At 33.7% G+C, this 14,267-nt stretch overlaps 1 protein-coding gene across 51 annotated transcripts in view; it reads right to left on the minus strand.

Moving 5' to 3' along the window:
* The window catches only part of SUPT20H (SPT20 homolog, SAGA complex component), a 50,413-nt gene that overhangs the window by 1,079 nt on the left and 35,067 nt on the right, over nucleotides 1-14,267 (minus strand). For 8 of the 51 annotated variants that reach the window (XM_024257659.3, XM_024257656.3, XM_024257653.3 and 5 more), the window contains 8 exons: nucleotides 13,912-14,014; nucleotides 13,607-13,765; nucleotides 11,586-11,655; nucleotides 11,022-11,176; nucleotides 8,910-8,965; nucleotides 6,815-6,934; nucleotides 1,765-1,870; nucleotides 157-260 (listed from right to left, as the gene is read on the minus strand). In XM_024257659.3, the coding sequence (XP_024113427.1) occupies nucleotides 157-260; nucleotides 1,765-1,870; nucleotides 6,815-6,934; nucleotides 8,910-8,965; nucleotides 11,022-11,176; nucleotides 11,586-11,655; nucleotides 13,607-13,765; nucleotides 13,912-14,014 (873 nt within the window). 51 annotated transcript variants of the gene reach the window in all.

A 14,267-nucleotide genomic window follows, 5' to 3' on the forward strand; every position in this document is an offset into this window, starting at 1 on the left:
GCTAAAATATCAGACTTAAATAAAATTTGCTAAATTATTTACCAATTACTGTACAGTCTTAAAAGACAGTAAAATAAAACTAAAGCAAGTTATTTTGAGGTACTTTTGGAGCTGAGTATCTTTAAAAATGTAATCAGAGTGAAGTTGCTGGATTACTTGTATCTGTTGCTGCTGCTGTTGAAAGGCAGAGGAGAGCTGGAATCTCTGCTGAGGAAGGCTTTGCTCAGGTCTGTTCTCGGCAGAGCCAAGCTGAGACAACACTACAGAGAGGAGAAGGGGAAAGCAGGCCAGTCAAAAAGTTTGAAGGCTACCAGGGTTAGAAAAGGACAACATAGAAAATGAAATAATAGAAAAGTTAGCAGTATGATTAATCTTAAGTATCAAATCATAGACATTTCAGAATAAATTTAGTATATGGTCTCCTGTTAGTTGGGGGTACCACTGATTATGGAACTTTCTGGACACAAAAAGAGAAGGGAGTGCATTATGTATCAAAGCACTGAACCTCTCTTCTCTTGCATCTGTATAAAATTTGATATTGATGCTATTTTGTTTAGAAGAGTATATTTTTGAAATATAACCAACAAAGTAGGAGAAGGGAGATGGAAGAAATCCAAACTATCGTTAACAACAAAGCTGGTAGACAGACAATTGCTTTAAACAAAAGATGCTGCAATGAATATCAGACTACTCTACTAACAACAAAGGTGGTGAACTGAGACTAAGCATTGTTTGTTATTTTTTTAGCTGAATGGAACCACAGTAATCAGTTCAACACTCATTTTACATTGAGGAAGTTTGAAGGCCAACATGATTTAAGTGACTCAGACTCTAAGTATGGCAAGTCTGTGGCGAGGAACATTCATGATTTTTTCAGACTAGAGTTGTTTCCACTAAATTATACTACAGCTATTTTTGGAAATTCACAATTGGTCTGATAAAGGTATATAATTATATAAACTTCTATTTGGAAATTCACTACCTCTAAATTGGAACTTTATATGTAAGGATTACTGACTTCCAAAATAAAGATTATTATTCTAAAAGACTTCTAAAGGCATCATAGTAAGCCCACAGTGATAAGATGCTGACAACACAGTCACTCATTCAATCCTCAAACTCTTATAGTTTTCTTATACATATGGCTTACTCTTTTAATTAAGTGTGAAGTTAGAATTATCGTCTTCAACTGACAGGAAGTTAGAATATCGTCTTCAACTGACAGGATAATCATTAAGAGTAATCTTTAGTTCACCATTTACTGCTGGAAGTGTTGAGAAGTAATTTAATCTTTTTTTTTAAATGATAAAAGTGACTTACAGAAGTTGTGCTATTGACCATTAAGACTTAAGTCATTTATGCAACTACAAGTTATCAGAATGAGACAAAAGATTATGCAATCTAGAAAAATTCAGTCTTAACCCAGGAAAACAAAAAAGTTATTAATTAAGATAACTATTGGCAAACACTGAAAACAGCTCTGGTAACCTAGTAAAGTGGATAATTATTTTGCCAGTAAACTGTAACATAAGGAAACACAACTGTGGTAATTATGTTAAGTCAAAGCTCTTTTAATTAATCCACTATCAAATTAATCAAAAAAATCTCAGCCATTAATTGATTTAATAGTTCACACATTATAGCTTTACTTTTTCCTGTTTACTGGTTGCAAGGGAAGGAAAAGAAAATAATTTAAGTGGTGAGATCCCAAATAGATTAGGTATGTTTAGTAAATTCAGCATATAAAGTTATGAAGATACCTACCAGCTGCCTGTGACTGCATGAAACTTCCTACTCCAGTAAGGTTAATAACAGCAGCTTGCTGAGCAGATAAGGCCTGTTCTTGACTGGTTGAACCTTGTTCAGAACCCTGAATAAAAAAATAATAAGTGACTTGTACAAGAAAGAAAAACAAATTTGATCTGGTGAAAAGAAATCAGTATTTTTTCCTATATGAAAGAAAGCAGTATTAGACTAGTCTTGTAAAAAGAATAACAAGGAAAATGCTTCAAAGGTATTTAGAATAAGCAAGAATAAATTTATGGTATTTGAACAAAGAAAACTTCATTTTTCAGTGCATCTGTATTTATTGTTTGATGCTACCTAGACAACGCCTAAGGCTTTTATAAAGCTTCACTGAAACAATTTTTTAAAGCTTAAAACACCCTTTGTAACATAAACATAGTACTGGAACTTTTAGTCAGCAGACTAAGTCAAGAAAAGGAAATAAAAGGTATATAGATTTTATAGGAAAAAATAAAATTGTCCTTATTTGCAAATGGCACAACTGTCTATACAGTAGAAAACCCTAAGCAATCTCCAAAACAGCTCCTAGAAGTAGTTAAGTTCAGTAAGAGGGCACAAAACAAGACCAATATACAAAACTCAACACTATATATACTAGTAATGAACAGGTGAAAACTGAAATAAAAAAAATACCATTCACAATTACTCAAAAAAAGAGAAAAGCTTAGGTATTAATCTTAAGTCTAAGAAAACATATACAGGGCTTGTATACCAAAAACTACAAAACATTGACTTTGGTCTAGATAAGGACATACTATGTTCATGTACTGGAAGACTCACATCATAAAGATGGCAGTTCTTCCACCAAACTGATCAACAAGTTTAACTCAATTCTTTTAGAAATGCTGGCAAGGTTTTTGTAGATATAGACAAGATGACTTTAAAATGTATATGGAAAGGTAGAGAACCTACATTAGCTACAATAATTTTGAAAAATGGTATGGGAGAAAACACTGCCCAATTTTAAGACACTACAATGAACAAGACAGTGTGGTATTGGCTGAAGGAGAGACACACAGATTAATGAAACAGAACAGGGAACCTAGAAATAGACCCACCCAAATAGACCCAACTGACTTTTAACAAATGTGTAGAAGTAATTCAATTCAGAAAGGATAGCTGTTTTTTTCTTTGTTGTTGTTGTTGTTTTTTTTTTCATCAAATGGTATTGAAACAATTGGATACTGATAGGAAAACAAAAACAAACAAAAACAAAACATGGACCTAAGTTGCACATCTTGTACAAAAATTAACTGAAAATGGATCATGGATTCAAAATAAGAAACTATAAAACTGTTAGAAAAAAAACACAGGAGAAAATCTTTGGGATCTAGAGCTAGGTAAAGAGTTCTGAGACATGACAACTAGAGGATATTCCATAAAAGAAAAGATACTGTTAACTTGGACTTCAGCAAAATTAAAAACTTTTGCTCTGCAAAAGACATCCTTTGGTACCACCTAAAATAGTGTCTGAAGTAACATTTCAGTATATAATGGCAAGCCAAACATTTCAAAAGTTACATTTATCTTGAGGGGATCTCCCTGGATATAAAAAGAGATTGGACAAAAGAGCACAGAGTTGAAAGGAGGATACATTATTGAATTTGGAACCCAGTTCATGAAATGAACAACAGAATAAGGCAGACCACATCACCACCATAATGGAGCTATGATAAAACAAAAAAACTCAAAATGCAAAAAAACTCCAGGTGATATCAATTTCCCCCCAAAGCACTCCACAAACCTAAAGTAGACTATAAGCCACCACCACAAATGGAATATTCAAACAAGGAGGAATAATGATTAAACAAACATCTTGAAGAAGAAAACAAATACTAAGAAGTAAAAGGACTTAGGCTAAAACTAAAAGGATGAAAAAAGATGTACTAAGCTAACGTTAATCAAAAGAAAGATACGAGAAATATTACCAGAGATAAAGAAGGTCATTTATTAATGATAAGGGGTAAATTAATCAAGGATATAACAATCCTAAATGTATATGCACCTAACAATAAGGGCTCAAAAAACAACGTTTAGCAAAAGGAAAAATAGAAATTTCCAGTTTTGGTTGAAGACTTCAACACTTCTCTCAGTAACTGATAAAACATACAGAAAGAAAAGGATATAGAAGACCTGAACGATGCCATCAAATACCTTGATCTAATATGGAACACTCCTAATAGCAGAATATACATTTTTTCAGCCATATATGGAGTATTCATCAAGACAGATCACGTGCTCAAGCATTAAACAAACCTCAACAAACTTAAAAGAACCAAAAATATGTTTTCAGACCACAGTGGATTTAAACTAGAAATCAACTGCAGAAAGATATTTGGAAAATTCCCAAGTATTTGGAAATCAAACATATCTAAATAACTCATTTAAGAGGAATCCATAAGACAGAAAATTCTATGGAACAAAATGAAGGCACAGCATATCAAAATTTGTGGAAAGTGGCTTAAGCAGTACTGAGAAGGAAATGTATAACATTAATTGTTTATTTTAGAAAAGAATGATCTCAACACAATAATCTAAACTTCCACTTATGAAACTACAAACTATCATCCAAGAAAACATTCCAGAAATAAAGAAGTGACTCTACACATTAAAAGGATCCACAGGAAAAACATGGAAAAATCAATTCTGACACATACACCAGTGAAAATATTAGACAAACATTCAGGACCTCTAGGCAAACTGTTTAAATAAACTTACAAGACCAAGATAATTACACTGCCATCAGATTTCTCAAAAACACACAAAGCAAGTCAACAGTAGGAAGTGTTTTTAATAAATTTAAAGGAGACCTAAAACTAGAGAACATTTATAAGAAAACAAGTGAAAATGCTTCAGGACATTGGATTTGGCAATGATCTTCAATATGATACCAAAAGCAGAGGCAAGAAAAGTAAAAAGAGAAAATGAACTACATTAAAATAAAAAAAAGAAAAAACTTCTGTGCAATGGATGCAATCAAGAGTGAAAAGACAACAAATGGGAGAAAATATCTGGAAATCAAACATCTGATATATGTGTATATGAAGAATGAAGAACTCCTACAATTCAACAACAAAAATTAATCTGATAAAAAAAAATGGGCAAGGGACTCAAACAGATTCTTCTCCAAAGATGATACACAAATGGCCAACATGCATATGAAAAGATGCTCCACACCACTAGTCATTAAGGAAATGCCAATCAAAACCACAATGGGATTATCACCTCACACCTATTAGGAAGGCTGCTTTAAAAAAAAAATTCCCTAAAGACCCAACCACCACCAGAAAATAACAAGAGTTGGCGAGGATTTGGACAAATTGAGATCTCTGTATGTTGTTGATGGGAATTAGGTAAAATGGTACAGCCACTATGGAAAACAGTATGATGCTTCTTAAAAAATTAAAAATTACCACATGAACCAGCAATCCAACTTCTGGGTATATATCCAAAAGAGTTGAAGACAGGGTCTCAAAGAGATAACTGTACACTCACATTCACACTAGCATTATTTACAATAGCCAAAAGGTGGAAGGTACCCAAGTATCCATCAGTGGATGAATGGATAAACAAAATATGGTATATACAAGTATTATTCACCATGAAAAAGGAAGGTGATTCTGACACATGCTATGGAATGAATGAACCTTGAAGACTTTATGCTAAGTGACATAAGTCAAACACAAAAGGACAAATAACTATATGATTGCACTTATATGAGGTATCTTGAATAGTCAAACTCATACTAACATAAAGTAGAATAGTAGCCGAGGGGAGGAGTTGTTATTTACCGGATATAGTTTCAGTTTTGCAAGATGAAAAAGTTCTATAATAGAAATCTGTTGCACAACAATGTGAATACACTTAACACTGCTGAACTGCACACTTAAGAAGTTAAAATGGTAAGTTTTGGCCAGGCGCGGTGGCTCATGCCTATAATTCCAGCACTCTGGGAGGCTGAGGTGGGCGGATCACGAGGTCAGGAGATCAAGACTATCCTAACACGGTGAAACTCCGTCTCTACTAAAAATACAAAAAAAAAGTTAGTCGGGCGTGGTGGCACACGTCTGTAGCGACAGCTACTCGGGAGGCTGAGGCAGGAGAATCGCTTCAACCCAGGAGGTGGAGGTTGCAGTGAGCCAAGATCGTGCCACTGCACTCCAGCCTGGGCAACAGCGCGAGACTCTGTCTCAAAAAAAAAAAAAAAAGTTAAAATGGTAAATTTTATGTGTTATCTTAAAATTAATTTTTTTAAAAGAAAATAAAAGATTTTATATCTATCCAAGCAATCTTTAATGTGTTTAGAATGAAAAAACAGTAAGTTTTTAATGTGCCCTTCCTGAGGACTCTATTAGAGGATGAGCTTTATCCGACCAAGACCTGACTGGGGGAAATTGGGCGAAAGGACTAATGTTGAATATTTCATGTAATTTGTGAGATAGAGAAACTCTGGATTTGGGACCCAGGATCAATATTTTTTTAATTTCCCAGATGACTCCAGTGTACCCAAAGTTTAGAAACACTTGTACTTCCTTCTTCTAGTGTCATTTATTGCAATTCTTATTCAATTTCTTTCCCTTTGGCAGTGTACACGTTTGTTTTTGTCTGTGTTCCCACTGCCCTACATTTTATGATAATAGGGATATCTTTATTCCAATAGCAACAAAATCCTAAAAACAGAAAGATAATGATGGGGTAGAAAATACATGAGCGATAGGGGCACAAAGACCTAGGTTTGAATCTCTGGCTCTGACACTCACTGTACGGCTAAGAGCAAGCCATTTATCTGAATCTCAATCATCTATGCAAGATGCAGGTGATACCATCTATTCAGTATGGTATGACTGTTTTATTAGGAATACACACCCAATAGCTGATTGCTACTATTGTTAATAAAAACAGTACAGGAAATGTTTACACTAACAAAGCAAATGAAGTATGCTTGGAATATACCAAAAAATGTTATAAATTCGATGTAAAAGCATATGGAAGGCTAGAAAACCCATACCTGCTCCCCTGGCTGTTGAGGACTAGAAGTTGTGGGCTGCTGAGGTTGTTGTGGTGTAAACTGGGAGAGCTGCTGTTGCTGCTGCTGCAGAGTGTTAAAAATAAGTGAACCACCTGGAAGCTATTAAGAATTTAAACAAAAATTAACCAGTTTCACATGATTTTATATCAAATATTTAAATTTATTCTACAAATATTTTTGGATCATTTGCTATGTGTCACTCTTCTAGTTATTGAAGAAACAGGTGAACAAAAAACAAGTTGGCTGCCCTTAAAAAAAAGACCTATTTAGAAACCATTTTTAAGTCCTATTACTTTGGGCTCCCATGTATGCTAATACTCTTAAACATAAATTTTTCTGCTTCAAGCTAGTAGTTAGCTATCCCAATTCACATGCTATTTTTCATTTCACTCTTTTTATACATCAATACAGAAGAGCATTAAATACATTAGAAAGTACAAACAAGCAGCTTATGAATCAGAAATGTATACTACAAAAAGCCACCCCTCATAAATTTGTTCTAGTTTTGCCAAAAACACAAATATTATACAAGATCTTTTATATAACATAGTGAGGAATTTCAAAGCTGAAAAGAAAGTGCATTTAGATGTCCATATTTATTTTGGCGACCACTACTTTCTCTTTCATTCAAATCTAATTTGAATTTAATCCAAATTAAAAAGCAATTTTTAAAGAAGCACTCAGAAAACTCCAGGTTAAAAGGGAAAACAATGCTTTTCAAATGCACCAAAAAACAAATAGTTTTTCCATTTTAAGCTATAGGGGTTTATGGACCACTTTGAGGTCCTTAGGAGAATGTCCAAGAAAATACCAAATATAGAACTCTTAGGTCTGTATAGTCAAAAAAAAATAAAATAAAATAAAATAAAAAAATAAAAAATTCTTGGGTCAAAATATCTATCTATATCCATCACAGCTCATCATTAGGTAAATCTGGACACAGCACAGATCAAATGTTCCTTCCTCAATCAGTATATGGTAAATGTAGAAAAATATAACAAACTAAAGGATTTCCATTCCTATTAACACTGAGACTGACCCCTAAGAAACTTTCAACAGCAATATGCCGGAAGGTAGGCTAAATAAACAAATGCAATTTGTAGGCTTGTCCATATTATAAGTATATTGTTCTGCAATTAGTCTGTAAACATACTGCATCGTATATAGGAAATAAGTTTTAAATTTTAGCTCTAATGAGAATTTCCCGATTTGTTAATCCTGAATACCAGGGTAGCTGATCTGTTATTGTTATTTCCCATCAATCCATAGCTCTACTATGTTACATATCCAGATCTCTATAGTCATGTCTATCCATTTTCCAAACTACTAGCTTAAAGCTTACTCCTTTAAATTAGAGGACCTAGCATTAACACCAGGAACGTTGTAAATTCACCCCCCTTGTTTTTCTTTTGAGACAGGATCTTACTCTGTTGCCTAGGCTGGAATGCAGTGGCGCAATGTCAGCTCACTGCAGCCTCGACTTCCTGGGCTCAAGTGATCCTCCGACCTCAGCCTCTTGAGTAGCGGGGATTACAGGTGCATGCTACCATGCTTGGCTAATTTTTTGTAGTGATGGGGTTTTACCATATTGCCCAGGCTGGTCTCGAACTCCTGAGCTCAAGCAATCCACCCACCTGGGTCTCCCAAAGTGGTCAGATTCTAGGTGTGAGCCACCGCGTACGGCCCATATACCTATTTTTTAAATCTCCTTCAAGCACAAAAAAACAGTATTACATATATGTATACATAAAACATCTGTTGGGAAAGCAATTATTTTCTAAATACATCCATTATTATTATTGTAGGGAAGTATCCTCCTTGGTAGGTGCAAATTCTCCCCACTAGCACAGCTAGTCTTCATTAGGCAGGGCTACTGGAGCCAAAGTGTGGTATATAGGATACTGATTCTTTCTCTTTATCCGCTTGATCATACAAAGGTAGCAATAATAACCACACCCTTAGAAGAATCTAAACAGACCTCAGAATTTCAAGTGCTGATACATATAGATATACATTGTTTAGAAAAAAAGTCAATGCACAAAAAATTTAATCAAAAGCAGTATTTCAGGTTTACCTGGAGTAGATTTAAGGGCCTGAGACTTGAAGTATTTTTTAAACCAAATGGAACACCTGTTAAATAAAACTCATGGTTATAACAGAATTCAAAGTTTATTACACATGAAAATAATTTATACTTTAGTATATATAAGTACAATAATTTTATGTATTCTCTGCATAGATGTGCTTATTTTCCATACTTCAAAAATATCTTAAAAACAAAAGATTGTCTTCAATATTTATCAATACTGAGATTTTATTCAAAGTTGTGAAGCACCAGATGCACATTATATTCTATATTTCAGAAACTGGGACTTCTTTTTCATTCTTCCGACTGTTGGCTGAACAAAGAGTAATCAAGAATTATGTGATCACCATAAATATAACAAAACTATCACTGCTGTGCAAATACATTCCAGGTACTGGCATCTATTTATATTTCTCAGTGCTACATAGTATACTATAATAATCATATCTCTAAGAACTGGTGTGCTTTATGCTTTTTTTTTTTAACTACAAATGTTAATCAGAATGCTAAAGAATGTTGCAATTTGTGTATAAAGATCAAAACTGTGAGTCAGGAAACAGTGCTCTGTTAATTTAAACTTATTCCTAAAAAAATCTGTTACATAACACAGAGCATATCTTAAAGCTGGGGGTGACAAACGTTTTCAGTAAAGGGCCATCATGTGGGCTTTGTGAGCACAAATGGCCTCTGCTGCATTTTCTTTTCATAATCCTTTAAAAATGTAGTAACCATTTCTAGCTTAGGCTGTGTGCTATAGTTTGCTGATCCTGGTCTCAAGGTATGTATATATTTTGCTAACAAAATATACTAATTTGAACACTATTTAAAAATGTATTTAGTTCTCTATCATATTTTTTTTTTAAAAAAAAGATTTAAGGGAAGAAATGCACATGTAATACTAGCAAAGCCTTGTATAAGAAACTGAAATTTGGCAAAAATATCCCTTTCTGGAAAAATTCTCATTTAAGAAAATGGCTTAACCCCCTTTTAAAAGTGGATGACATCTGTATAACGCTTTCTAGCTTACCAAAGGCACTTTCATACTTCATTTATTTCTCTAAAGTACCAACTGAAGATATTTTTATTCCCACTTTAGAGCAAATTGAACTGAGGCTAAGGCGGAAAAATTTAGTGACTTTCTGTAGAACCCCAGTTTAGCAACTGAAGCCACATGTAACTGGTACAACTAGTAGTTACATGTAAATATCCTAAATTCAAGATGTGAAGTCCATTTCCAGGACTTCTCGCACTAAGGCACACTTATGCTTATTAAAATAAGAACACTAGCTAGAAGTAGGAAATTACAGCAACATGTTAGCATGTATAATTATATTCTCTGGGTTCTCTTTCTCATAACTAAGAAAGTTTTTAATAAATTTTTCTAGATTGTTTTTCCTATTAAATTTTTCTTCAAGTGAAACTGAATTGTTTCAAGATATTATAATACATTCTTTTAAAGAGCATCAAAAAAATAAGCACAAGTTATTATAACTGTTTTCCTGTATAGGTAAAAACTACTCCTAAATAAAAGAATGCTTATCATGTCTCAGGCACAGTTTAAGCACATAATTTGTATTATATTTCATTTAATCCTCACGACTATGAGGTAAGTTTTTATTGCTATTCCCATTTTATTTATGAGGAAAATTAGACACAAAGGTAACTTTCTCAAGATTACACAAATGGTAAGCTGTACAACTGGGATTCAAGCTGAGGTAGACTGGCTCCAGAATCCAGGCTCTTAACTGCGATGCAGTTGCCTCTTGTGCACAATGTATATTTTCAAAATACATTTATTTTCCCTGGAATATAACTACAATGACAATAAGGCTACCAAAATTAATTTTGTTATTTGGAAAGCAAAAGAAAGATTTGCACAGACTCACAGGCTTACCAAGTTTTCCACAGAAGTTGACTGCTAGACGAATTTTAATTCAAATGCCAGAACTTTGAAAGGCTTTTGAAGTGAAATACATGTGATACAACACTTCATGAAATAATGACATTAAATGCCTTTAGCATTACTCTTAAAATTACATTTTTACTTTAGCATATACTTTAATTTTTTTTTTTAGAGGTTATTATTTCCAACATTCTGACCTGCTTGAGAAGCTGCCTGCATTGCACTGGGCAATGCATTTGGTAGCAGACCTCCTGAGGGTAGAAGGCCGCTCAGGTTTATTCCTGCAGGAGTTATGGCACCAGTGTTACAGCCCAGCATGGGGTTTGAACCACTCATCAAAGCCTGGGCCCCACTGCAGGAGAATAAGACAAAGCATTAAACTTCACTGTAAAAGGAAAAAATCAGCCACACAATTCCTCAGATTAAAAAACAAAACTACTAAGAAAACACAACTAGTTATTTATCTGTCTTAAATATCAAAGAAAGTAATGCAGAAGATAAACAGGAAATTCTAAGCTGCTGTCAAGATGAAGTATCAAAAAACAAAAACAATAAGATGACATATCATCTTAGTGCAGTTAACAGATGTATTATTTAAAATTAAAACATACATGGTCAGGCAGCTTCTGTCCATATCTAAACTATTCCTTTTCAGTCTGAGAAATATGCGGTTTGTTCTTAATTTCACAAATTAAGAATTTATTTAGATTGGTGAAACTATCTTTAAAAAAAAAAAAATCCGAACATCAATGCAAACTTACCAAACAGAGCCCACTACATTGATGAAGTTAAGTCCAGCAGAGTTTGCCATGACCTGGGTGGCTGTGGTTCCTGGAGTTATAGATGTTACCATGGTGGAAAGAGGAATGGTTGTTACAGGCATTGCCTGGCTCAGAGACCTTTGCTGCTGAGCAAACTGAGTTAACAAAGTGGGCTGAGGGGTGAAGCCTGAATCTTGGGGAGTAGGGGTGGCTGAAGGGGTACTAGGAGTTGAGCTCTGAGCATCAGGAGGGTGTGGGGTCGATGAAGGGGTTGGTGTAGGAGTAGATGGCTTAGGAGTTCCAGATCCTGCTCATTGAGAAAAATAAAAATTGCTAGTTTGTTATAAATGGCCAGTCCTTTTAAAATAAGGTTAATGGAATCTTACTTAGCACTGACAATTTGTTCTAGTTTTTTTTTTTTTAAGCAGTTAACTGCAAGTGTTAATTTCTACACATGATACATGAGTGTTGCTACACTCAATTACAATTAAGGATGCAGTATATCACCTAAAAATCCCATTAAAGATGCTATTGCAGTAACAGTAAAAATATACAGTTATATTCTACCACAATACCCATTTAAAAGTTAGTTTCCTACATGCTGCCTTTGGCCTAAAAAGTTCAAAACGAATTCAAATTAATTTGTTATTTACGATTTCACTAATTCAAGACTTCATTTAAAAATATTGCTTATTTAGTGTAAAAGTCTGAGATAAACTGTGAACATATTTAATAAGTTACATATGGTTAACAATCATATTTGGCACCTAAATATACATGTTTAATTCCTAACACATCAAGTTTATCCTGACAAATTTACAAAAAACAGTAATAAAGCAAATATCTGATAGATAATACTGCATCTTTAACAGTAACTGTGTACTTCTGTTTAAATGTAGAATGTATAGAAAATCTGTTGTGAATGAAGTATGCACAGTTTATCAATTTTTTAAAAAACAAAAACAAAAAACAAAAACCAAAAAAGTAAAACCAAAAGCTCTTGAGGTGTTTTCTTTTTTAGCTTTCATGTCCTGCAGAAAGAAAGGAAAGAAATGTGAATGTCCAGAAGCTGTCACTCAACCCTTACTTAAAGTAACAACTGTGTGCAGTAGATTACCATAATCCATACCCACAACATAAGAAGTGTGAATAAGACTTTCAGAAAATTTATATATTTTTCTTTGTGCAAAACAAGAAGGCAGAAAAATTACACCTTTTGAGCTATCGAGATGAAGATGTTTATATCTAATGCGAAGACCACCCTATCACTGTGCAGTGTACTAAAACTTTCAGCATATATTAGCTATCTACAAAAAATCTAAAAAACTGGAATGACTTTTTTCCCCAAATTGGTACTTTCAGGTATTTACTAATTTGAAGAAATTCTCCCAAACTAATGCTAGCATTCTTGTATAACTCTTCTTGATGTTAAAAAAAAGTATTCAATAGTAAAAATTACATTTCAGTATCTTCAGAATAATGCTTTATGATTATCATCACATTTTAGTAACTGACAACAATTTATAAAAGAGTGTAGGAGTGTTTTTGAAATATTGTTTTTCAGTTTATTTTATCACCACCTTGGAACTAGTTGACTTCTTACATATACACAAAGATAGGACCTGCAGCAACAACTCTTATGACATTTTTTTCATATCAGCCACACAATTTACATAAATATTTAAAATGATCCCAGGGTACACTGGAATAAAAAATATTTTGAAATCTTATTGCCACATGTAACTACCAGGTTATTTTTTTAAGGAGATGTGTAGGTTGTAAGTCTATAAGAAAGGTATACGCAGAATGCATACATAGATACAGAAAAACAAGTACAATTACAATAGAGACGTAATACATACAATCAACAAGAGCTCTGCCTGAAGCTTCTAGCAACTTATACATTTTGGGTACACAGTACATTCAGATATCACTACTTCACAAGTTGAAAAAAGCTGTCTTAAGAAACACTAATGCAAAAGCTTATGAAGATTTAATGAAGAATTTAAGTTATGACTCACTTTGTGATGAGCTGGCAGGTGATAGGGCAGCTGGAGAAAGCATGCTAACTTGATTGAGATCCACAGATGATTTCCGAGGAATAGTTGGTGGCTTAGAAGAAGGAGGAGGAGTTGGAGATTTGAGAAAGCTGCTTGTCTGTTGTGGTGTAAAATAGTTACCTAGAAGAACATAAAAGTTATTTCCCAAATTTATAATTCAAACTTCTGTGAACTGTAGAAATCAAAATGGGGCAAAGTTTTAAAAAGAGATTATGATTATATAATGTTTGTTATTCTAGACTGCAAAAAACTAAGAAATGTAATACCTGAGGAACTATTTCCTGAGCTTGAGGGAAGTTTGATTGGTGGGGGTCGATGTTTTACACCCTTCCCCAATACTGAAGACTGAACTGACACGGTTTCAGTTTGCTAAAAGACAATGACATTAAGCATACTTGTTAGAATTAATACTGCTATAAACCCCGATGTTATTTATATTTAACTTCATAGTTTATTAAATAAAATTAATACTGCTATAAATCCCAGATTTTTAACTCTGCAAAGTGCGCTTAGTGGTTATAGATTGAATACTATATGTATTACAGAGAAAATTTCACATGAGACTCATGAAATATATTACAGTACACACAAAGAATGAGGAAAAGATTTCTGAGTAATAGGG

This window comes from Pongo abelii, chromosome 14 (assembly GCF_028885655.2).
Source record: "Pongo abelii isolate AG06213 chromosome 14, NHGRI_mPonAbe1-v2.0_pri, whole genome shotgun sequence".
NCBI lineage: Eukaryota > Metazoa > Chordata > Mammalia > Primates > Hominidae > Pongo > Pongo abelii.